Below are 26,023 nucleotides of genomic sequence, written 5' to 3'. Positions count from 1 at the left end.
TGTTCTCCGATCAGAAACTCGTACTAAAAAAATTCAACGAAACCTAAAAAAATTCAACACAAGAAGAAAAAAAAAGAGTAAACAAATAAAATTTAAAGAGACCGAAGAAGCAATGGAAGAGGAGGATTCAAACTCACACTTGAAATCCAAACCAAAAAAATCCCCGTCGACTTCGCCCTACTCCCAAAACTGTAAACGATGTGTGACGAAAGATCATCATCGACGACCACGTGAAGTGGATGGAAGGGATCCTCGAAGAGATGGTCAAGATTCTAGTTTGATCGGGCTTCCATCTCTATTTTTTATCTTATTTGGGGTTGTTTTTTATTTTGCGGATAAAGGTGGATTGTGGATTATGAGGTTCGTGAGGGCGAGGAAGAGGGGGGAGGACTTATGGTAGAGAAAGATATTGCGGGTGTATGTTGGGAAGAGACGGTGAGGAGAATGATTGCAGAGGGTGAAGAAAATATGGGTTTATTGGAATATAAGATAAAGAACATCATTGTTTTTCCTTTTAAATTGTTATTAATTAAAATAAAATCTACGTGGAATAAAAATATTAAAACACGTAATTAGCATGCCACATGAGCGCCTTTAACGTATCAAATCATCATATATGCACAGTTAGATGCCACGAGGGACTAAAAGTGACAAAATATTAAATGACAAGGATATAATCTAATTTTTTTTTTACATAGACTAAAATTAAAACTTGCCCGTATGGCAGGGGCAAAAACACCTTTATACATATAGTATATTAGAAGTGATGTTGTAGACTTTTGAGAAGTCTATATATAAGATAAGATAAGATAAAACCTTTAAGAAGGAAAAAAAACACAACAACCTAGAAAAGAGAACTATTATGAAATAAACTAAATCGACAAGATAGAGATGGAGAAGATGTGAGTTTTTGTATTATTCTCTTCATAAGTATTGCGTCTCTACACTAAAAGACAAGTCTCATTTACAGGACACAAATAAACTGGTAAATTATCAAAGGTAATTAAAGATCAGTAGCCATCCACTCATTAATGGGAGTTGTGGGAATGTCAAACGCTAAGGATGGACATCGAATAACTTTATTATTCAAATCACGCCTCCTTAGATTTCCATCGATGATACGTCTCATTAAAATGTGTTGATGGAAGTTGAAACTAGTTGAGGTTGATTGAGTTTCCTTAGTTGTAACTCCTTTTGCTTCAAGCGATTAATGTTGAGAGAAGAACGTTGCCCTTCAGCCATGAGTTCCATAACTTATCCATTAGAGTGTTATGTATGGTTGTTTTGGGTTTAAGTTGCACTTAGAATTGCATAAATAAAATCATAGAGATAAATGGATAAAATTACGAGAAAAAAAAATCTTTTTTAATTGATTAATGTGTCTGTTATAGTGGATGAACATAGTATGTATAGTGTGACTACTAACTATTAGCCAATCGGCGTGTCCTATAGTGAGTAACCCTTATCTGACTAATTTTTGCTGGTGCTGGGTGATAACTCCATTGGTAGTGGGATCATGGCACCCTACGTGTTGCTTTAGTTTCATCTAATTGGCATAATTTGTTGACAATATCCTTTTATGCTGAACTCCATCGTAAATTGTGTCTTATCCCTTGTTCCTCAAAACTGCTTTAGTGTTGAGAACAAAGATCACGAGTAATGCATCATTGTCAAGTTCCACTATGCTTTTGAGTCAGTGTTTAGCCTCTGAAGACCCATATTTTGAGCTAGTGGCCTTGATAAAGAGTTGTCTCCTTTGCTCGGCTGCTCTAACATCACATGTCATTCACTCGGTTGAAGGGGCATCCTCGTCAGTTCGCTCAATTATTTGTTTGTTAAGTTTAACTAACATGATAATTGTTTTTAGGTGTATACAAATGCCCCATGTGTTCTATCATCAATTCACACTTGGGAAACAAAAAGATGTGACGCAAACAACAAAACCGCGCGAGACCAATGTCATATGTGTTGTAAAGAAATCAATTGAGCCAACTTCATTACTTTAGTCAATGTGCTACTTATTCCATTATTGATTCAACTCCCTAACAGTATTTGTCATGACTAAATCAAAAAATCTCTTATAAATCTAGTTCGACACACCGATTGTATCATATCTAGCTTGCCATTTAACCTTTTATACCATGAATCCCCTTCTTCTTTCAAGCTTTACGACAAATACAAGAAACTTCATGTCATCAAAGATGAGTCTCTAACATGTCCTATCTTTGCTGACGACCCCAAAATCATATACTAGATAGGAAAACGACCTAAGTTTCATCACTCTTTAAGGGTAAAAGCACTATTTTACCTATTGAAGTGTACCAAATTGTTTACTGAGTAATCAAGCGATAAGTAGAGTATCGTATCCACAGAGATTGCCGTTTCAACTAGGCAATTCATGTTACTTATTTTAAAACCGAAAATAAACAAATAAACAATTAAATAAAAGTTTGGGGGGGGGGGGGGGGGGGGGGGGGTTGTACAATTTGACACGTTTGCTTAGAGCGAGAGTTTAGAAGTAACTTGTTTTTTATCGCAGAATGTTAGCGGTGGTTAGGATTCTTTGAAACCCCTATATTTATTTGTCGGAATTAAGTATCAGTCAGTCTATTCAGAGTTTGGTTAAATGGTACCCATTTAAGTGATGAGTTTGTGGGGTTTTATCCCCTTCAGTTGTTGAGTTGCACCAGATTCACACATGTGTTAAGGTGCTATACAGTTGTATGGTCGTCAATCCTAAAGTAGTTCCGTACGCACTCCTAGTTTGTTGTGTTGGGTCTTACTCTCTCTGAAGTAATTGAAACATAAACTTTCATACCAATTGAACGGAGCTTGAACCCCGACCTTGCATATATTATATATTGTCCATACCAATTGAGCTAAGCTCACAAAGACAGAATTTGGATAAAGGACTACTGTGGATACTCGTGACACCGGCGAAAATATTAATACTATTTGATTTGATTTTAAATTTAAACAAGATTAGATCATCAAATCTAGATTTGATCCAATTACTTTTTCTCGGTTTTCAACGTGAAAAGTGAACCAACCTCTTCAACAAGTAATATAAGAGTTAAAAACCTTCCTAAGTCTTCCAATAGTCTTCACTTTACCATCGATAAACCAAACCTCTCTCTTCTTGTTCTTCAACAAGAACAACAACATCGTCTCAATTCAATATGAAGATCACTGTCATGACTTCTGATGAACAAATTCTCAATTTGGATGTTGATCCCAACGAATCTGTATGTAATCATCAAAAATCTTTTCTTTTTCTTTTATTTATTATTTTTTCTTACTACTGATTTTTATTCAACCCTTTTATGTGTTATAGGTGGAAAACGTTAAGGCATTACTTGAGGTTGAGGTGAGTTCATTATTCTCCAATACCCATCTCGTTTTTTCCTATAAAAATTCAATTTTTCGATTAAAAATTGTAATTTTATTCAATTTTTATGTTGTTTGAAATTGTGGGTCATACAATTAGCATTATTACAACCTAGAAATTTAATTCCATATGAGATTATCTTTTTGATTATATTGGTGGTTGATTCATGTGTTTAAAATTTTAAATTTGAGATAACAAGTGATGTTGAATCTCATATGGTTTTAATTTGTGGTTGGCTTACTAATTGTGTTTGTTTGATGCTAAACTTGTGTTTTGAGAAGACAAGTGTGCCTATTCAGCAACAACAAATTCTGTTCAATGGGAATGAGGTGAGCAATTCTCAGAAATTGAGTGCACTTGGTGTTAAGGATGATGATTTGCTAATGATGACCGTCTCTGGCGCTGGTGCCGGCGCTGCTGCTTCTAGGTATACCTTTTCATTGATGTTATGTTGTACTCTTGTTATGCATGCATTGCTTACTATTCTCAAATTAGGTTTTTATGCTTTCCTCCGTAAGTATGAGATGGAAGGATTGCCTTGCTTGCTAGCTGTTTGGTTGTTCGTAGATGTTAAGTTTGATCTAACCTTGGGTTTGACCGCCCGTTTAGATCGAGTTATTTTAGTCTATCCACTGGTATAAGCACTTGCGTGATTGTTTGAGAGAGCTTGTGAAAACAACTTATGATATCTCCGTAAGTTGTTTTCAACTTATTTTCATAAGCTCTCCATGATAACTATGGAAACAGCTTAAACGAAAGCAAGTTGATTTTATTTTATTTATTTTTTGTTATAGAAATCAGTTATATATAACCTTATTATATTATAAACATTGTGTTATAAACACTTATTTAAGTTATTTATCCAAACTAGGACAACGAGACATGCTACACTAACCCATTAAGGCATGCTAAAATTAAGAAGTTATAGAATATGAAGATTATCCGTGATTTAACTATGATCCTGTGCTCATGTTAATTGTAGTGATAAGTTGATATTTCAGCAGTTACAAAATCCAGGCTGTAGCTCAGTGTGCTCCCTATTCAGTCCTTTTTTATGATAGTTTAATCATGTCTCCCTATCCAGTCCTTTTTTATGATAGTTTAATCATGTCTCTTCACAAACCTACTAGGCAATTATTACTCACCAACTTCTGCTGCGTTGCCATATAGCTGAATTGGATGTAATTTATATAGGGAATCTCTTAAGAATATGAATTTGAAAACCAAGTAGTACTTTTGCAATTAAATTGGAAGTTTGGAAGATGCTTAGCTGGTACCACTTGAAATATGGAATTATCATAGATTTTTTAGATTAGAACACTATTTGTGTAATTTGTTCTGTTTAGCTCTTCTACCTACCATTCATGTAATATAAATAAACGTGATGAATTGTGGTGAATTTAAATTATGTGTAATTTGTTCTGTTTAGCTCTTCTACCTACCATCCATGTAATATAAATAAACGTGATGAATTGTGGTGAATTTAAATTATTTCAGCGGATCTACCAATGATTTGAGCTTCAATACTGATGGATCTGCTATAAACCCTGCTGCTTTTCAGCAGCACTTTAGACGTGATTCTAATTTGATGGGTCAGCTCTTTCAGGTAATTTGATTGTTCTCTTATTACTAAGTTTAGTCATCTTTATCAAGATTTTAAGTTCTTATGCTTAATAAATTTTTTGAAACATATTCCTTCTCTGTTGATTAGCTGTTAATATGTAAAAATGTAATTCAATTTCAAATTACTTGATATGATTTGATACGTTTTAGTCATTTTCAATGCTTGCTTGTTATTTGGTTTTGGTATTGGCTATATTATGACCCAATTTATAATGAAACATACAGAATGACCTGGAGTTAGCACAAACTATTCTGGGTAATGATCTCAATAAAATCCAGGAAATTTTACGACTGCGTCATCGCCAAAGAAGTGAATTACAGCGTCAAAAAGAAGAAGAGTTGGTAAGTTTGTTGTATGATGACTATTTCTTCTCTTCATATGTCAAGAGGCTCAACTGTATCATTACAAGCCGCTTCATTCGTATTCCTTGTGCATTTTCATTATTCTGTTGTTATATTTTCCTCATAAATTTGTTTGAATTTTTTGCAGGCTCTTCTTTACGCAGATCCTTTTGATGTTGAAGCACAAAAGAAGATTGAAGCTGCCATCCGCCAGGTAATTTTTTGTTCAGTTTTGTAAGACACATAACAGTTTTAAGTATTTGGTCGAAGTATGATTCTGTCTAAAGTAACATCCGGCCATTCTAATGAAATGAAGAGCATATCAGTCACACCTAATCACGTCTTCAACAAAGTTAAACCAATAGTTTTTTTAAATATATATTTTAGTACAATAAAAAATATAGTACTTTTCTTTTTCCGATTAATATTCAGTTAAGTAGGTTGTAGTTTGTTTGTCATAATTTTTTGGAGAAACACTAGCATTGCCTTTTCAGAGAAACTTAAGAAAGTTTTGTAAATCCATACTTGTTTCATGTAACCAATTACTTCTTGCTGTCCTCAAGGACCACTGTTCATAACCATCAATTATGTTTGTTTTACTGTGAATAACGGCATTTCAACTAACCATACAGAAAGGAATTGATGAAAATTGGGAAGCTGCACTTGAACACAATCCTGAAGCTTTTGCAAGAGTGGTATGTACGATTCTTTAACTTTTGTATTTTAGTGCTAATAGGTTTGTTGTTTTTTCATAATAAAATCCAAGCTGTAATATTTCAGGTCATGTTGTATGTTGACATGGAGGTTAATGGTGTACCATTGAAGGTAAGTGGCCACTCAAAATAGCATTCTTCTTCAAGTTCATGATCTGTTGCGACCTATTGCTGTTTTTCTGGTCCTCTTCAATGACAGAAAGTTTTGTGGAATGGAACATGCATTAAGTGGATTTTCACTTTGTTTCAGGCATTTGTTGATAGTGGAGCACAGTCTACCATTATATCAAAAGACTGCGCTGAGCGTTTAGGGTATGCACTTCGATATAACTGGAACTTGCTTCCATGACATCTATCTATAAGATTATAATATTATTACGTTTATTAGGTAGCATACTTGCATACCCTTGAATTTGCACTAGTACATAGCAACACAGATGTGCAATTGAGGCAGTAAAATTTGTCTTAACTGCTTCCGTATTATGTTCTTTTTGTGAATTAAACATAAAACAGATAGTTCAGAGAAGGACTAGAAAAATAAAAGATATTGGAGGCATGTAAAGAATATGAGATATGGTATATGCATACAATTTGTAATTGTTAAGCTTCAAGTTATGCAATCAAAATGACTTAGGGTAGATGCAACTTGCAAGTTAAGTTCATGAACGACTTTGATGAAGATCAGTTCTGGTTACATCTGGCAGATACACATTAAAGGGTCTCCCTAAACCATTGTTAGTTTTTGTATACCTTTTGGGTGTGTTTGCGAGTTGGATTTTTGGAGGGTAAAGCTTATATGTTAACATATTTTTGATATTTTTAAAAAATTGAAAGAACAACATGACACGTAAGCATATATTATCATGGTGTTCTTTTAATTTTTTTTTAAATATCAAATTAAATATATATCAAAATATAGACTTAGCCCTCCAAAACCCTCCACAAACCAACTCACAAACACACCCTAAGGGTCTCTCTCTAGTTGACTGGTTTTTGAATGAATGATGTGCTTTATATTCTCTGCAGTTGGTAGACCCATATTTCCACATAATAGTGTTTTGTGAGTTGTGATATTTCAGAATGTAGAATGATTTTGATGGTTGTGGTATCTTGTATGTAGATTGCTGCGACTTTTAGATCAGCGTTACAAAGGAATGGCTCATGGAGTTGGCCAAACCGAAATATTGGGTAGAATACATGTAGCTCCAATCAAGGTAATTTCTTAACAGATCTTGTGGACAGAGAGAAAGATTTTGGTTCTGCTGAAGCTGTGTCACTTGTGTGTCTTATTGCTTTTTGGTGTTGGTAGATAATAATGCTAATACATTTAATTTATTTGAAGATCATCATGTAGCTCCATTCTCTTGCTTATGTTTTTTTGTCAATTTTGTGTTTCACTCTAACTTTGCTTCTGTATATGTATTTATTTCCTGTAGATTGGGAATATATTTTACCCTTGTTCGTTCTTAGTGCTGGATTCTCCCAATATGGAGTTTCTCTTTGGGCTGGATATGCTCCGAAAGCATCAGGTACCATCCTTAGTTACAATCTTAGATATTGTCACTTTTAGAAATTACACCAAAAACCCACTTGAGTTGGCCTAGTGGTATTGGCTTGGGATCTGGGAGTGTGCTCCTCCTCGAGGTCTCAGGTTCGATTCTCACCGGTGTCAATTTAGGTGGGCTAATTTAGCTTCTTCAAAAAAAAAAAAGAAATTACACCGAGCTGTTATTCTTATCGATATACTTCATGTCTGCAGTGTATAATTGATTTGAAAGAAAATGTTTTGCGAGTTGGTGGCGGAGAAGTTTCTGTGCCATTTTTGCAAGGTTGGTTTTCCTATATGCTGATTCATAGCAATGACTATTTTGTTCTCATTAGTTTGCATAGTTCTGATTGCAACACGATTTCCTTGTCGATTTGTTATATACTTACCCTTCTTGTTGTTATGTGCAGAGAAAGACATACCATCCCGGTTTTTAGATGAGGCAAAGTATTCCAAGGAAGCTTCAAGCTCAGGAAGCCCACTTCGAGTAAGTATACTTTAACGATATGCTTTTCTTAAAGCGACAGTGTTGAAACTGTAACACTTTAATCTGATTCATTTTATGGCAATGAGTTGTTGTTCTTAATCTTTTTAGGGCCCGTTTGATGGTCAGGATAGATAGAGGCAGGATATGATATAAAGCTGGATAGAGATAGGATATGATAAGGACATGATAAACATTAATCATATCATGTGTTTGATGCGCACATGATAACAAACATGATATCATTATAATTAAATGAAAAAATTTCTCTCATAATTAATTAAATATTATAAAAATGGAATGTTATTAATTATAATAGAAAAAACATGCTATTATTATTTTAAAAATGACAATATTTTAAAAATGGCAAAATATCAGGATAATAAATAAGGAATGATTTTCTAATCCCATCAGGATAATTTCTAACCCAGCCTATACTCAGGATAGAAATTACAAAGGAAAGTCAGGATATGATAGGAAAATGGTTTATTTTATCCTATCCCGTTGGTGCATCAAACATGAGATTTAAGCAGGATATGATTAATGTATCATATCCTGTCTCCATATCCTGACCATCAAACGCACCCTTATAGTTTTGTAATAGATATGTTTTGTATCATATAGGAAGAGGTGAAAATATCCCATTGCCAGTTAAAATATTTTTGCCTTTAGGTTCTGTTTTTGCATATTTTTATATCATGGTTTCCTAACCTAAGTTTATTTTGAGTATTCTGCAATATCCCTAATTTTCTTTTACTGAATTTGAAAGGAACAGTTAATAAGATTGCTTTTAGGCTTTGCTTCTGTTCCATATGGACAAAAATGACAAAAATCAAACACAAAGTGTTGTCAATTGTGGAAAATAGTAGTGTTCAAACTCCGCAATGCTACCGTGCTATAGCACCACTATAGCCACTATTTGACAACACTTTGATCTAAATAGTGTATCAGGTTAACAATAGCGATTTGTTTGTATTTTGCTATGCTATAGGGCCATTATTTGGCAATCCTGCAAACATGTTACTTTGATTATTTAATTTTTAAAAGAAAGACAGTTATGGCTAATTCTGGTTTGCTTTGTAATTTAGTTTTTGATGAAAAGAATGATAACGATGTGTTGTGTGGCATTCTTTCAGGTTGCATCAGGGAGCAATAATCCATCACAAGGAGATGTGTCTTCTGGTTAGTACTTGAGATTATTTGAACTTGTACTGTGGATGAAATCGTTTTTATTTATTTTTGGGATTGAAATATGCTGAAAAATTCATTTTGTATTTGTCCTATTTAGGAATTCATTCCACCAAACTATCTTTTTAGGCTTGCAATTCATCTTAACCCTAATAATAATGACTTTTTCTGGGATAGTGCTGGTTAGGCTTATTATTGCAGTGTAAATGAGGGAGATATTTATTTTGTAGTGCCCATATAATTAAATTTGTTTTTGTTTCCTATGTGAAAATTTCATATTTTAGAGCAAATGTTAATCACATGTATTATTTTATTGTTTACTTATTTTTCAGGAGGAGCTTCTGGTGACAAGTCTAAGGTATGCTGTTAAATATCAAGAACTGTTTCATCTTTGTACTTTTTCCTTTTCACACGTCGTACTTAATTGTCCTCCAAAGAGTAGTGCTTTATCATATTCATTCCTTTGAAGATTTTAGTTGTTAAATTAGTTTCAAAATTCTATATTGTCATCATTATTGTCACTGTGATAATATTCGATAGCTATTTTATACTTTTAGAAAACTAATTCTTGGTATAAATAGAATCTTCCAAAAACTAATGCGATAATATTTAAACTTTGAATGATTAAATACATGATTTGATTTACTCCCAATGAGGTGCATGTATTTTAATTTCAAATAATTGATCTATATTGCAAAAGGGAAAGCTAGTTTTGAAGACCTTATTTTACTGCTAAACTTACACCTTGCTTGCTTGTGCTCTAAACCAAGGATTTTTTTTTTTTTTTTGGACCAAAAACCAAGGATTTATTTGGGAGTGCTTATTTGGACTTAGTTTATGACCTAAGGAGGCATTCTTCCATAGTCGCAAACACAAATGAATAGTGTTTGGTCACACACATAAAAAAGTTTTTTTTAAAATACTTTAATCATTTTATTATCAATTCCTTTTTCATTATTAAAAAAAATCTTTTAATGTGTGTGTCCAAACACTATTCATTTATGCTTGTGACTATAAAAGAATTCCTCTGACCTAAGTTACTTGGGTTAGTGTTTGGAAGATTTTCTGAGAATATTTTATGATGTGTCCCAAAGTTGTTTTCCATCTTATTTTTATTATCTCATCCAGATATCTCATTGTCATAATTTCATATCAACTTCGATTATAAAAATAACTTAAAACTCTTGTATTAAGTTGTGTATCCAAACGCTCCTCAAATCCATGTTAAGTTCACCATTGGTACACATTTGATGTGTGTATGTGGTAACTTTCTGCCTAGAAATGTGACTGTTTTTTTATGATTAATCAATGATTTGATTTTGAAGGTTCCCTGATTATGGTTGGTTGGTTTGCAGGACTCTGAGTTTGAAAGCAAAGTTGCAAAGCTTGTTGAGCTAGGATTTGAAAGACAGGCAGTTATACAAGCTCTTCAATTATTCAATGGCAATGAGGAACAAGCAGCTGGGTTTCTTTTTGGGTGATGAAAAGAGCATTCTTATTTAAAAAAAAAAGGATTAATTGATTTTAGTTGATTTTCATTTTTTATTTCCAATTTCATTTCAAATTGTAAAAAACAAGTTATAGACCTGATTGATGATATTTACAGTCAACTGATTGATTAATTTAAGGAATTTTTCTATTTGATGACTAATTTATTGTTTCTCAACTCAATGCTTATTTAAGTGGCTTAATATTCGATTAAGTTAATGACAAAAAAAGCTATGTTGGTATGAAATTTTCAGTTACTAACAAATATCTCTACTTCAATCAATTAAAGTGATTCTGAATGTTAGCCGTGTTGTATAAGAAAAATGTGTTTTTTTATTTAAAATAATCTGGGTCTGTTTATGATCATAAAAATTAGTTTATAATCTTTTCTCTTGTTTACTGCATGCACTAAAATGAAGTCGTTTCTCAGAAGTTACTTGGTGTGTTTGTTCTACCTTAGCTAAAGTTGATTTTAGGTGAATTGATTTTGATCTAAAGTTGATTTTTTTTTTAATAAAAAAAAACTCGATATCTGATTAAGAACCGAATAATCTGAGGGGATCAACCCACTGCTCATTTGTGGGGGCTCTATTTCAAGTCAGAGCAAAGCTCTGTATGGACTTGTCGATCGAAATTTGCATTAATGGAAATCAAACCTGAGAAGAGGAGCACAATTCAAGATCTGAAGCCAACCACTAAGTCAACCCCAAATGAGTAGTGTTTTTTATGACAAAATTTACGTAAAACTGAACAATTTGATGATTGTTTGTTGCTAACACACCACACGCTTCACCTTCCATCTTTACTATAACAAAGCTCCCAAATTAATCTCTTAAACAAAATTTCATCCCAACACGATTTTGGATATTTGGAAAGTAAGAATCATTGTTACACTTATACCTACCTGTGTACTACTGACAAACATTTGTCATATAGAAACAATCAACACTTTTCACCAAGTAAACCTCAGTTTTATCCAGCTTCCAAACCATATCTTATCCTGCTTAACTGATTCAAAGAGAAGCACCTAGAATTTTTTACTGACAGTACGTTGTCGAAAAACAGAGTGAAGCAAACAAAATCCCACGATTTAGAAGTTTAGAAAACCGGATTCGCATAATTGATCAAGCAAATGTGCATGTCCGCCAAACATAATTGGAATTGTGACTAAACTAATCAAAACTATTAGGAAATCGTTTCTAGAGAGATATTTAGGCACTTAAAAGTATTTCTTATCACAACAATTAAATTTTTATTTTCCCTATCAAATGCATCAACGTTTTTCACAAGACATGATATTTTTCATTAAAAAAAATATAAGCATAAATAAATTAACACAACTGATAACACCATGTTAGTATTTAGTCACTGTTCTCCCTTTCCAAAGGGAAAAGGAATTGACAGTTGAAGATAACAATAAACTACTAATACTTAGAGCATGTTTGGCCCTCCTTATTTTCTACTTATCTTCCAATTTTAAGGAGAAGTAGGGCCAAACACAATTTTAATAAAGCTATTTTTAAAAAAAGTAACTTATTTGTAAAGAAGAAAACCACATAAAAATAACTTTCAAAATAAGGTGTAAAAATGAACTTTAAACCAACTTATACGGCACTTTTGATAATTTGTTCACCATCGATTCCCATCTGAGACATTTTTTCTTTTATTTTATTATTTATTGTGCATCTCATTTCAAATTTTTCTGGTGCCCACCCAGCTCAAAGCATTAAATATTTTAGTTTTAATTTTTTTTTTACATTAGTTAAAAATGTTATCGAAATATGCATATCCAGTAGCCACGTTTTTATTTTCTAATAATTTCAGTAGCCACGTTTCTATCTAATGTTAGAGTAATTTTTTTTAGGAAAATATTATAATAATATATACATGTTAGATTATCTAATTTTTTTGACCAGATATTATCAAAATGGTTAAATAGGTTACAAGGTAATTATTATTTAATAATATTATACTTTATAATATTATTAAAATATAACACACACTATGACATGTTTTTTACGAAATAAAATATTTTAATAGATTATTATTGAATTCTCTTCAAATAATTACTCTTGTAAAATATTTTGTATGTGTTTAATAAAATTATTTATTAAATTTTATTTATCACATATAAAAAATTATATATTTTTCTTATTTATAAATTATGATCAAGACTTTCAATAAAAATTATATATAAAAAAAAGTTTGTCTAATGTGTATTTTTAGTAAACTTTAATAAAATGTTATTTTTATTTTCAGTTTTTCATTATTATAAAATTTATGCTTTACTATAATTTTTTTAAGACAACTATGAATTGTAAATGTCCATCTTGGGGTTCTCGTGAGCTTAGCTCAGTTGGTATGGACAATGCGTAATATATGCAAGGTCCGGGGTTCGAGCCCTGACCACCACAAAAAAAAAAAGTCCATCTTAGGACTATTTTTGAGAGGACTCTATTAAACAACCCTAAAAAGTTTTACTAATTAAGTTGAAAAAATAACAAATACCAAACGACTTTAACTTTAACTTTAAAGTTTTAATTCTCAACTTTATTATCAAAGTAGCTTTTAGACCTCAAAAAAGTAGGGCCAAACACACCCTTAAGTTCAAAACAAAAAAGCAGCAGTAATCCTTTCAGTACAAGACAAGGAAAACCAAAATTTGATATTTCTGTAACAATCCATCAGCAAGCATTCATAAATAACTATTTTATAACTCTTCACTATAAGATCAAAACCTTTCTGCCATCCTAGAAGTAACGGCTCTCAACTTGGAATAGACCTTTCCTGCAGGTGATCCCATAATTAGGTAACAAAGAGAATCCCTAGCAATCTTGATGTTTGCAAAAGATCCCAGAATGTGAATTTTGGTATCAGCAATCACGATTCTTGTCTTTGATGCATTCTCAATTGTAAACTTGGTTTTACCACCTTTTCCAGATAATCTTCCAATAGCACGGGACAAGTGATCACCTCGAAGAGTCTTAACATCCTTGATCTCAAAGGACTCAACATAGAGCTCATCCAAACGCAGAATAGCAATAGCATCTATGACATCAAAACCCAACATGAAAGCATGAACAAAATCAGCACATTTTTGCAGGTTACTGATGTCAGGTGTATCATGCCTTGTCTTCAACTCAACTTTTCGACCCTTCAAATTCATTCGGATGTCAATTTTCATCTGCTCAAATACGGGAGTGTAGATGTCCATCCAAACTTTCTTGAGAGGTGTATAACGATGTGGTGGAACTGATACCTTGCGAAACTGAACCGCAGCACCAGGCATCTCATGAGGTTTCAGAGGCTCAAACTTTGGCTTTGGAGGCAAAACTTTTTGTTCAGATGGGACATTGTCAACTTCCATTGAAGATGATGCCATTGTGCAACTGTTTAAAGAGCAAAAAATAGTTGATTAAAAATATAGAGATGCAACATAAAAAATGAAATTTTAATAAGCAAAATCTACCACCTAAGTAGTTCAAGGAACATGTTATGGTTATAGTAAACAAACACTCCTACAGCTATTAGCACTTTGGTTCTAGCACGAAATACAAAACTTAGTATAACACTAACACCTCATATATGTATGTAACACATTGCAAAGTTTAATAATTTAAATGTCATGTTAACATATCAAAATAATACACTTCACCCATTCATAATTTCAGTATCAGCTCAAAATCTATAACAAGAATACTTATTTAGGTAAACAGCCATCATATTTATTGAGTGTGTCGCGCATTCTCGTTAGTGCTCTAGAAATCTAGAATGTGTTTTCCATTAGTATGATCCTTCCATGTGTCTTTTCAATCAGAATAACGAGAACCCGCATAATGAAATTTAAAGCATTATGAAGTGTCAACTTATATCTCAAACAATTGCAGCAAAAAGGAAGGGTGATGCATCATGCGTCCAACGTAATTTATCCATCCACATGAATGTTTTTCGGAAAAAATCAAAAGTTTCTATCAAAACAAACAAGGTTGAAATTCAAAGTATCCCCAATGATAGAATAATACATAAAAAGCAAGCTAATTAATTGGTTAGGGCTTTTCAATTCATCAAACAGGTGGTATGCAAATATTCAAAACAATCATAATTATCATGTTCATATGTCTCAATTGCAAAGCTTCAGCACACAATCATAATTCGCGCTGGAATCGGATCATTGCGTGCTGATCAGGAGAGGGGGAAGTAAAAAGCCAAAATTAAGAAAGAGGGAACCTGTACGGACCTTCTCGGTGTTTCTGGCGGACGAAGAGCGACTCCGGCTTCTTTTTCCGGCAAGGTTTTAGCTTTTACGGGGGCAGTTGAGTTGAGTGCGGCGAAGAGCAACTCCAAGTTGTGTCTGCCACAGAACTTCAAAACTGGAGAGAGAGAGGAAGGTTGTTTCAAGAATTTAGGGTTTATAACCAACTGGATTCTATTATATTGGGCTTGGGCTTGCTTTTATATGTAGGTTCATATTAATTGCTCTTTAGACTCCCATTTTTTCTGATAAATAATTTACATTTACTAATCCCTTTTAATTTTCTCATTCACCTCTTTTTTTTTTTTTTTTTCTTCTTCTTCTGATGTGGTCCTTATTTGCTGTCATGACCATGGTCACTGTGAAAAAATGTTGCTGACAAAAAAAATTGATATAAGAGGATGAAAATGTCCCAATATTGTGTTTTTGAAGAAGTTAAATTAGCCGACCAAAATTAACATCATAGAGAATGGAATCTGAGACTTTGAGATAAGCAACATACTTCCGTTCTTTAGGGGTTGATGTTGGCCTTTCTCTATTCATGTGTCCACAAAATTTTGGTCTTGGCATTGAGGCTAATATAAAGCCTGCAACATAATTTTTCTCGGAGATATGGAGCGCTGTACACTTTCAGCTTGACTGAGAATTTGATGCCGAAATGGGATTACTTTATCACTAAATGGATTATCCAAAATCTGAACTGGTTAAGTTCCCTCAGATTTTTGGATATAGATTATAGCAAGAGATTAAACCAAGATATGCACAGTTTAGAAATTCGAGGTGATTTCTTGTTATGAAGTGTTAAATTTTTTATAAGAAAAACTAGATTGATAAATCCTTAATTTACAACACAAAAAAAAATTAAAGTAAAGATCCGAATGCAAACTGAAATTAATTTACAATCTATGGTCTAGCAAATGGAAAATCAAACTACATTTTGACCCTAAGTTAGAAGTGACTACAACTGCTACAATCAACCTTTATACCAATACACAAGATTTCTTTTGGGGAGAAAAGTTGTAGAAAGAAGAAAACTTCATAATGTATTATTTCGCTTCAACAAAATAGAAACATCTCTTAAAGAAAAAAAACATGTATCCAAAAAGAAAGAAAACAATAAAGACGAGCAAAAATGCTAATCGCTTGAGGAGTCGTCATCACGCTCTTCATGATCAGCAACAACTTTCTCTATGAACCTCTTGCGAACTCCATCAATGACGGCTTGTCTTGATTCTTCGTCTCTGCTCTGGCCATCATTAAGTACAGGATCTGATTGGCACAAGACCAATGCAACACCTGATGTTACAAAACAAGCAAAGAATTAAGGGAATAGATTTAGACTAAAGTATAATAACAATGCAAGTTTAAAAAAAAAAAAAAAAAACTATACAAGAACTTAAAAAGGTAAAGATGTGCAAGGAGAGGTGAATGACTGTAAGTAGCAATCAAGGGGGACAACTTCAACTAGATAAGGGAAACATTTTGTATGTAATTTGCTGATAGGAATTCGTATCAGTTTCAGCTTCTATATTAATGTGTTACTGTAAAACTTAGGAAATACTAGGAAATAAAAGCTTCAAAACCAGAGAGAATTCTATAAACAACAACAAAAAGCAATATACTCAGTATAAATTTAGGCCCTAATTCCATCATGTAATTGCAAAAATGAATTATGATTTTGAGGAGCTACTATAGGAGTTAATCTTGTGTAATATTTCCTTTTCAATCAATGATACTACTTTTTCTTTTCTCTCTTAATTCAGTTTTCTATCACTATGATATGATTAGCGCATGCTTAAAGAACATTAACAACAGGAAATCATCAAAGAAAACATGAACAATGGAGCTTGCAGGCATCCTACAAGAATTAAATACCTTCAGGAGTACATCTTCGCCCAAACCTATTCATACCAACATAATTTCCTTTAACAGCTCCGTTGTTGTACACCAACAAAGTAGGAAGATTACAATCCGGGTATTTGGAAATGCAATCAGTGGATATTATCTTCACAAATTTTGTTGCAGGATACATTGTAGCCAATTCTTCAACGCATTGCATTAACATCCCACATTCAGGAATCCTATTGAACAGAACACAAGAGAATTCAGCACAAGAAACATATCATTAAAAAATTTGAGATGAAAAGCAGTTGCTACTAAAACATACCCGTCCTTCTTTCAAAAAAAAAAAACATACCCGTCCTTGTAAAGAATGACAACCACCCAAACATCAGATGGAGCCTGCGAAACCTCTCGTACGAAATCAGATCCTGAAATGGGAGTCACTGATCCAAACCTCAAAACTTTAGCTGCCTCCTTTATCTCAGCTAACCTCTTCTTTCTATCATAGCAAAAATGACTCAACTTAGAACATGTTACTGAAAAAACAACAACACCACCTGCTGACACCAGGTGGATCAAATAAAGCCATAATGTCCTATCAGAAACCATATTTCGATCAAACTCATTAATCTATAAATCTTAAATAATACTGGTTTCTCTTATAGTTTTTCCAGGTCTTCCTATGCCTCTAGTGACATGACTATCCTTCGTCTCAACTACATGTCTTCTCTCTACATGCCCGAACCACTAAGTGTAGTTTCCACCATCATTTAGTGTTACCCCAACTCTATCTAATGTTGTCATTTCTAATCCTATATCGTCTAATCTCATTCTCACCATACATCTAACACAACATTTTCATCTCTGCCACGCTAATCAAAATAACAGAGCATTAAAAAAAGATCCTTGTATCAAATCAAATAAAATACCTAAACAAAGTAGATTTTGATTGACCTTAAAACACTACATTACCAAATTCAAGTGCATTAACCTGGATAAAAGCGACACAATAAAAGTGAAAGGACCCACATAAAAAAATCACAACTTGATTGAATTTTACATCATTTCAGCCATAAAGAAAAACAACCCACATGAAAAAAATAGGAAATTTTGAAACCCGAAAATGTAGAGTACCTGTATTGTTGGAGGAAGCGATCATCATCAAGATCATCTTCAAGGTCTTCAAGTTCATCATGGGTTTTGGAATTGATCCATGATTTATCTTTGGGAATGGAATCAGGGTCAATGGCAGGGGAGAAAGGTGGTGGTTTGAAAGCGGGTGGTTTAGGAGGAAGATTGCCAAGTTTGGTTTGAATATCGTCCCATTGAGTTGTGGAACCTTCTAGATCCTTGTATATGAAGTGATAATCTCCCATTTTTGTCACGAAATAATAGAATTCTAATTAAGGTTGATGTGTGTTTCTTCCACTTTCAAAAAAGGTTTGTCCCACGAAATAGATTTGTTGTTCGCAAATTCACCTCTCTAAGGGAAAAAAAACTGATTGATATATATAATCTCTATTATTATTGACCGCATACATCATTTATAATCTCTATATAAAATAATGATTTAATGTAGTTGACTCACTCGCATGATCACGAGTTCAACTCTCATTGTTGATGTGAGTACCTCTCTATAGAGCAGGTTGCTTATATGCATGTGTTAAAAAAGTTTTAGACTGATGTAAATTTTAAATAAATTTGTATACACCAACAAAGTAAATATTTTTGATCTTACGAGCCAATCACAATGATTGAATTACTAAATACATTTAACTTTGAAAATATTCATCTTAAAAGTATGCATCTTAAAATTTAATTTTAGATAATGATTTGTTTTTTTTTTTCTTCCTATTATCATCATTTTTTACATAAAAATTCCAAAAATCAAAGGTGGAGAAGAACATCAGAGAATTTTTTTTTTGAGAAGAACATCAGAGAAATTGTTTAGGGAGTTTTGTGAGTGAGAATCATTAGGAAGATGAAGAGGTGTTTCAATAATTGTAATTTTCTGTTTACGATCAGGGAATATGGTAGCTTATGAATACACTTTTATTAAGCGCAATTCAATAGGGATCGGAGAGATCCCTGAGGATTTGGCCTATCTGTGTAACACTGATTTGTTGATTTAATATAATCCTTTTGTTTATAAAAAAAACACCAATATATGTGCATCATATGATGATCTATTATGCTACACACAATATACATTAAAAACTTTGTGTCTTGAGGACCAATATTTCTCTAGTTATGCTTTGACTACAAGAGGACTCATAACTGTGTCTGCCATCAGACCACAACAAGTGACCAAACACATAACCTGATGATGTTGGTTTTGTTACCTTAAAAACAATCTTGAATGTTTTCTTTTCACCAACTTCATTAAATGTTAAGGATCTTGGCTTAACCAATACAGAAATCCCATAAGGTTCCTTGACATGCACATCATATGTACCAGGTGACCCAACATTTGTAACTGTACGAGTAACTTCTTGTACATAGTGTTTCCCTAGATTAGGCACTGTGATTGAAGGATAGTTGAAATCTAACATGTTGTAAGACTTGGGACAAGTGTAGGGCATGCTGGAAAACATTTTGATTTGTGTTTGGTTGTAACCATGTGCACAAAGGAATTTCAAGTAATCAACAATGTTTAGATCATAGACAAGTCCAGGGTCCATAGCAAGTTCTGGTTGTATGTGTCCTGCTCCATAACCAAATGGAGTTGCATCTTCCTTAGATTGATCTTTGATTGGACTGTGATTATTGTCTTGTATTGTTGCTGTAAGTGCATAAATAAATATTGACAAGTTAGGAAAGACAAATTTATAAAGGCTCTTTAGCAGCTCAGATTCCATGTCTCTCATGCACTTATCAAGTGTTACTGATGAGTAAATTATTTTGTCGGACAAAATCTTATTTTGTGGTATGTTTAGAAAGCTTATGCAATGCATCTAAATGTACCTGTAGTCATGATTGCAGATTTAAAGGCAGCAGGACTCCAATTGGGATAGAGTGTTTTGAGAAGGGCAGCAATACCTGAAACATGAGGGCATGATATAGAAGTTCCTGACCCTATAATATATGGAATCCGACGATTATCTGATGCTAGACCAGTTGGACTTATGGCTCCAATGTAAGCATAAAGAATGTCCACACCTGGTGCACTGATATCAGGCTGAAAATGAAAACCAAAACTTTAGACTGTCAAGATAACTAACACATTGATTGTTAAAAAAAGAAGAAGATAACTAACACATTAAGGAGTAATTGAATGTACTAATGCCAAAGTTAGTGAAACAAACAGTGGACCTTAAGGATTATTGGTTGGATGGGATTAGGTCCCCTTGATGAGAGTGATGCTATTACTGGAGCTGGTTTTACTCCCACTTCAGTTTTTGCCTTGGTCATGTAAGCCATGGGGTTCCTGTTTGGATTAACAGCTTAATTAAGTGCTTACATCATAAGCGTTTATCATATAAGTGCTTAAGTATAAACTATTCCCATAACAAAAGTTGAATAAGTTGAATGTTTATGGACATGGCATAAGCTCAAATAAGCCAATCCAAACAGGCCGGAATCTAAGTGTAAGAGAAAGTTAAATTACTTGGTGGCTTTCATGTAGGAATGAACATATTGACCATCTGTGTAATTGATATGTGATGTTGGCAACAAATGAGCATATGCCATGATGTCGTTACCACGTTGTTTATCATTTGCCAAAACTAGTCCTATTGCTCCAGCAGAAATAGCTTCCTCCTCCGCATAAACTAATCCATCTAGCTCCCTTAGGAGACAGAACAAGATTTTTCCCTTGACCTTGTTAGGATCAAGACTTCCAACCTTACAGATTTTACTGCCATAGATCATAGACCATAGACTTATATATCAAGAAATAATACAAAATACAAACTAGACAATACAAAAATAGCTATATTATTATACATAAAGACAAAATCTAAATGCAGTGTTATAGACATTGTTTATACTGTCACAAAAAATAACGACTTTAAAGAAATTGTCTTTTTTTGAAGAAATACTACGAAAAACACTTGCAGTATTGCATCTAAGTTTTGTCCTTAAGTTAATATTTGAACTTACGCATCTTCAATTGTTGCATTACCAACTTTAGCATCTACAGAACTGATCAAAGAGTAGAACTTCTCATATGGTAAACCTGTAGAAAGACTAGTTCCCTGGCAGAAAACAATGACATTTATGCATAAAATTAAATGCAACTTGAAGCGAATGTTTCAAAAAATGGATCGGAGATCGAATCAAATACCTCTCAATTATGGTTCAATCCATTTAACCATAGTTGAGACAGATGGCAAATAAAAAAGGATTAAAAAAGTAAAATAAAAAACGTTCAGCTACTGTTCGACCTGATTCAATAAGACTATGCTACAACTGAAACAGTCGATTTTCAGTTCAACCGGTTCAGTCCAGTTTTTAAAACATTGTTTGCATTCCAAACTAACTTATTACACATATAAACAATAAGCCTAAACTGAAATGTAACGGAAAAAAAAAAACAAAAAATGATACCATTATTATGTGCTTCTTGTCACCAAGTTGAAGATAACTAACAAAGTTTCTATCAATTGTGCTAGCAGCGACACTGAACAACCAAGGTGCCAAATTAGTAACAGTTCCAAATTTTGGTCCTGAATTACCTCCACCAGCAACTACTATTACACCATTTTCAATTGCATGAAAAGCCCCTATAGAAATTCCATCTTCAAAAAATTCTTTAGGACTAGTTTGTCCTAAAGAACATGAAATTATATCTACACCATCACTTATAGCATCCTCAAAAGCTTGCATGATATCTGCATCAGTGCATTCAATCTGAATTGTTCCAAGCCAACACACTTTGTCGGCTGCAACATGTGATCTTGGTGATCCACCTTTAGCAGTACCGTTGGCAAAGCCGAAAACATTTGCTCCTGTAACAAAGTTGCCTCCGGCGACTGATAAAGTTGGTGTGCCGTGGCCTAATACGTCTCGCGCGTTGTAAAGGGATTGGTTCAGTCTGCCAAATTTTGATTCATAACCTTTGCTGTAGAATCTTGCTCCTATCAATTTCCTGTGTAATTTTGTTGAACATTATTTTAGGTGACAGATTTTGTTGAAGTAAATAGGTGCAATTTACTTGTACATAGTACTCCCTCCGTCCCGGAATAACTGACCCATTTTCTAAAAAAAAGTGTCCCAAAATAACTGACCCATTTCAATTTTCAATACAACTTTCATCATTCCCAATACAATATAACACTAAATAATACTACTTTTATCATTCCCAATACAATATATTCCACTTTCCCCTTCATTTATACACTTTTCTTAATCTGTGTGAAAAACCAAAGTAGGTCAATTATACCGGGACGGAGGGAGTACATGACAAGTGTAGTTTTAGTTGTAAGAGTGCAGTCTTGTAATTTCAAGTTACAAAGTTTAAATTCTAGTTAGAGACTTGTAAAATAAATATCTGTGCCACTTTATTAACTACTCCCTCCGTCCCGGTATAATTGACCTACTTTGGTTTTTCACACAGATTAAGAAAAATGTATAAATGAAGGGAAAAGTGGAATATATTGTATTGGGAATGATAAAAGTAGTATTATTTAGTGTTATATTGTATTGGGAATGATGAAAGTTGTATTGAAAATTGAAATGAGTCAGTTATTTTGGGACACTTTTTTTTAGAAAATGGGTCAGTTATTCTGGGACGGAGAGAGTAATGATTTTTTTTTTCTTTCCAAATCTCTCCCTTAAATAGACAAAATTCACATGTACATAACCTTTTCACCAATTTCCAAGGAAATCAGACACTCTATAGTCCCCAAAATCCCACATTAATCACGTTGTTGACTATTAGATTAAGATTGGACGGTGCAGGTTCAAATAGATTTTTGATTTTTTTAAAAAAATTAAAACTCCAACAATTAAATATGTAAGATCCGATCTTGATCCAACGATCAGCAACATCATGACCGTGTGAGTGTGGGAGTTTGGCGACTGCAAGGAATCCTAATTCAAGATATGAGAATCAAGGACAAACCTTTTGCACCGAAAATTGTCAAGTTGGCAAATCCCACGCCACTTTGATGGGACCGCACCGGACCCATTCCATCATCACTAAAACTTTTAGATTCAGGCCAAACACCTATTCAAGAACAAAACTAACAATTTCCAACTTGGACTATCATAATTGACTAATAACTAGATTTTTGACCCGTGCTCCGCTCGGGTTTATTGTAAAGGGATTGACATACGAATAATAAAATGCAATATATAATACGTAACGGTGAAAAAATAACACGTGATAATCCATAGTAAACAAAATAAAACACTTCATAAAATGTATGACATTTGAAAATATTATAAAAGAAAATTCGGTAATCCTATCAATAATTCAGGTATATATAACCAAGTTTACATGGAAATTAGGGTAGCCGAAAAAAAAGTATAAAATAGAAGGCATCAAACGTGATCATTGATATGCTCATAGTTTCTAGAACAAACGTGCAGCATCAAATAAGTGTAGAAAATATTTTCTTCAAAAAAAAGGCAAGAGGATAGAAATGAAATTGGTGCGATGCATTTTTTTAGATGAAATTTGTTAGGTAAAATAATTGCAAACCTAATAAAGTAAATGAGCGGGAAAAAATTCGATTAAGTTGTTGCAGACGTAACAAAATTAATAAATAAGGATAATTTGGCGGAAACAAGACAAACGTGACACGCATATCGATATGTTTTGTTTATTTCATCTCATTACTTTTGTAATTTTTATCTTACTTTTAGAATTAGAAGGTAAATACTCCCTCCGGTCACTATTATAAGCAAAATTTCACTTTTTAGATACATTGAATAACTAATGTATCTAGTCTATAATAAAGGCTAGATACATTAATTATTCAATGTATCTAAAAAGTGGAATTTTGCTTATAATAGTGACCGGAGGGAGTATAAAAAGAGTGTATATTGTTGTTAGGAAAATGACAAGAAGCAGCCTCCACTTTTGAAAATATTGATATAGAAAATTGACTTTTGAGTGTGATGGGGATAGATAACAAACTGACCTGAATCAATGTTAGCAATGATTGTACCCTCACCATATCTTGCCTTCTCCCATATGGAGTCTTTAGGAACCACTCCATAATTGTTCTCTAGCCCAAGAAATTCCCATGATCTTGTGGTTTGCAATTCATGCCCTTTGTTCTCAAACACAGACACTACATTTGGATGTTCTGCACCCAGAGAAAATAATTACTCCCTCCGTCCCGGAATAACCGACCCATTTTCTAAAAAAAAGTGTCCCAAAATAACTGACCCATTTCAATTTTCAATACAACTTTCATCATTCCCAATACAATATAACACTAAATAATACTACTTTTATCATTCCCAATACAATATATTTCACTTTCCCTTTTATTTATACACTTTTCTTAATCTGTGTGAAAAATCAAAGTAGGTCAATTAAATTGGGACGGAGGTAGTAACATCATATCTTATGCATGAGAATATTAGAAATACTTAACTTTTATTTATTTATTTATTTATTTTTATGAAATTTGACCTTTTTTGCAAATATTATTATATAAAAAGAACAATATAATTTTTTTATTCAATTTGATTTCTTTTTTTTTATTTGGATTTAATTTATATATACTGTCGGTATAAAACTTTTTTTACACATAAATCAAATCAAATCACACACGATGCCATTTTACTACATTAGTTCCTAAAATATTTTTACAAATATCTACATAGTCAAAGATTGAGCAAAAGAGATTCCTTCAAAAAAAAAAAAAAAGATTGAGCAAAAGAGATTAAAAAATCTACATATATTTGGGAGACTATTCACTTACTTGCAATTTTTGCTGCTTCTTCTACTTCAAGTGCAGCAGCAAAACCATTGATGTGTTTATTATATGAGTAAAATATTGCTTCCTTAGCCTTCTCATGGCTTTGAAGGTGATAATAATATATAGAGAAAGAAAGTTATAATTTAATATCTTTTATAATAAAAGTTTATTGAAATACTCTATAGAATAATATACCTTCCCAAGTGTGAGCCTAGTAAATTGTAGTGGGAATTTGTAGCAGATTGGAGATCACTTGCTGAAGGGTTTGGCCCATGAGAATGTGATCCTAAGTACACAATATAAGACTGCAACAAATAATTTTATGACAAGAAAATTATGACAAGATTAGCTACAAATTGTCTAGGGTAATTGTTCGGAGAATTCGAGTTTGAATTTTGGCCGAAACAATCATCGACTGGACTTTGTTTACCTTACCACCGAAACTAAATGGAAAAATCGAGCTTACCTTTTTGATGGCATGGGAAGATTGTTGCAAGAAAGACCAAAGAAGAAAGAATGAGATAGATGGAAAATAGAGAAACTCATTATGGCACACAAAGTGATGTGTGGAGACTAAACTCATAATATTGTTCACTTTCTCTTAATTTGAAGTAATAAGTGAAGTCATCAACGATGCTTAATTTCCATAGCTTCGTTTTCAGTCTGAAAGCAACCTTGATATATGACATAATCAATCAAACCTACGTAGAGACAACATTTACTTTACCAAGCTTTGTTATTTCATCTGCTATGAACCCTCTTTTGTCACAATCTACAGTATAAAATTTATACAAGTTTTCAGCATAAGTACTTATCTTTGAGAAATAATAATTAATAAGCACTTTAGAAGGTTATCTAAACTCTTTATGTTTGACAAAGGGAATATCTATTGAAGTAGATTAAAGGTATCAACCTTAGCATTTTGCATTTTTTTTTCTTCATTATAGTTGTTATTACTTATTAGATTTTATGAAGTTTATAAAACCTATGAACCATATAAACAAACCAAGAGTTGATCATACCTTTTGTAATTGTGTTAACATTACATTTATATCCATTTTAGACAAAATCGGTTCTTCAACGGTGTTTGCAATAGATATGAGAAAATGGACAATTCTAAAAGACTTAAGATTTTTGACAAATAGTCTCATTCTCATGAATGAACTGCCCATTTTCTCAAACCTATTGCAAAATCAAGAACCTACTGCACATTGCTCTCAAGCCCAAATCAGGAAGTCACTTATATCCTGCGATTGATTGGAGCCGGTACTGGTTGAGGG

At 33.0% G+C, this 26,023-nt stretch overlaps 3 protein-coding genes and 1 pseudogene across 7 annotated transcripts; 1 reads left to right on the top strand and 3 right to left on the bottom strand.

Annotated features, from left to right (window-relative positions):
• The first annotated feature begins 3,096 nt into the window (after positions 1 to 3,096).
• DDI1 (ubiquitin family protein) lies at positions 3,097 to 10,935 on the top strand. Of its 2 annotated transcripts, none has more exons than XM_085752695.1 (16): positions 3,097 to 3,245; positions 3,335 to 3,367; positions 3,670 to 3,815; positions 4,886 to 4,994; positions 5,237 to 5,353; positions 5,502 to 5,567; positions 5,986 to 6,048; positions 6,134 to 6,178; positions 6,317 to 6,378; positions 7,187 to 7,280; positions 7,503 to 7,595; positions 7,826 to 7,895; positions 8,023 to 8,099; positions 9,233 to 9,278; positions 9,620 to 9,642; positions 10,640 to 10,935. In XM_085752695.1, exons 1-16 carry the CDS (start codon positions 3,180 to 3,182, stop codon positions 10,763 to 10,765), a joined length of 1,236 nt encoding a protein of 411 aa, XP_085608821.1. In that variant the 5' UTR covers positions 3,097 to 3,179; the 3' UTR covers positions 10,766 to 10,935. The 2 variants fall into 2 exon arrangements, with proteins under 2 accessions (XP_085608821.1, XP_085608820.1); XM_085752694.1 differs by having other exon boundaries at positions 9,617 to 9,642.
• A 2,470-nt stretch (positions 10,936 to 13,405) lies between these two features.
• Positions 13,406 to 15,154, bottom strand: LOC146938786 (RNA-binding KH domain-containing protein). 2 transcript variants are annotated; one of them, XM_085752693.1, is made up of 2 exons: positions 15,000 to 15,154; positions 13,406 to 14,161 (listed from the first exon to the last, which is right to left on the bottom strand). In XM_085752693.1, the coding sequence occupies exon 2, from the start codon at positions 14,152 to 14,154 to the stop codon at positions 13,504 to 13,506; it is 651 nt and encodes a 216-aa protein (XP_085608819.1). In that variant the 5' UTR covers positions 14,155 to 14,161; positions 15,000 to 15,154; the 3' UTR covers positions 13,406 to 13,503. The 2 variants fall into 2 exon arrangements, with proteins under 2 accessions (XP_085608819.1, XP_085608818.1); XM_085752692.1 differs by having other exon boundaries at positions 15,010 to 15,154.
• A 746-nt stretch (positions 15,155 to 15,900) lies between these two features.
• On the bottom strand, positions 15,901 to 18,377 carry LOC146938785 (uncharacterized). Of its 2 annotated transcripts, none has more exons than XM_085752690.1 (4): positions 18,001 to 18,377; positions 17,222 to 17,365; positions 16,900 to 17,105; positions 15,901 to 16,320 (listed from the first exon to the last, which is right to left on the bottom strand). In XM_085752690.1, the coding sequence occupies exons 1-4, from the start codon at positions 18,240 to 18,242 to the stop codon at positions 16,160 to 16,162; spliced, it is 753 nt and encodes a 250-aa protein (XP_085608816.1). In that variant the 5' UTR covers positions 18,243 to 18,377; the 3' UTR covers positions 15,901 to 16,159. The 2 variants fall into 2 exon arrangements, with proteins under 2 accessions (XP_085608816.1, XP_085608817.1); XM_085752691.1 differs by having other exon boundaries at positions 15,901 to 16,293; positions 18,001 to 18,345.
• A 608-nt stretch (positions 18,378 to 18,985) lies between these two features.
• On the bottom strand, positions 18,986 to 25,304 carry LOC146938784 (subtilisin-like protease SBT5.4; annotated as a pseudogene). The gene is made up of 11 exons (XR_015031421.1): positions 25,210 to 25,304; positions 24,939 to 25,048; positions 24,747 to 24,844; positions 23,955 to 24,122; positions 22,931 to 23,035; positions 21,415 to 21,955; positions 20,968 to 21,062; positions 20,474 to 20,722; positions 20,179 to 20,293; positions 19,831 to 20,044; positions 18,986 to 19,648 (listed from the first exon to the last, which is right to left on the bottom strand). The product of XR_015031421.1 is annotated as a subtilisin-like protease SBT5.4 (transcript).
• Between the last annotated feature and the right edge of the window lie 719 nt (positions 25,305 to 26,023).

Source organism: Medicago sativa, chromosome 3, assembly GCF_051527215.1.
Source record: "Medicago sativa cultivar Bolivia chromosome 3, Bolivia_mono, whole genome shotgun sequence".
NCBI lineage: Eukaryota > Viridiplantae > Streptophyta > Magnoliopsida > Fabales > Fabaceae > Medicago > Medicago sativa.
The sequence above is the reverse complement of the archived record's forward strand: the minus strand, read 5'-3'. Positions and strand labels throughout refer to the sequence as shown.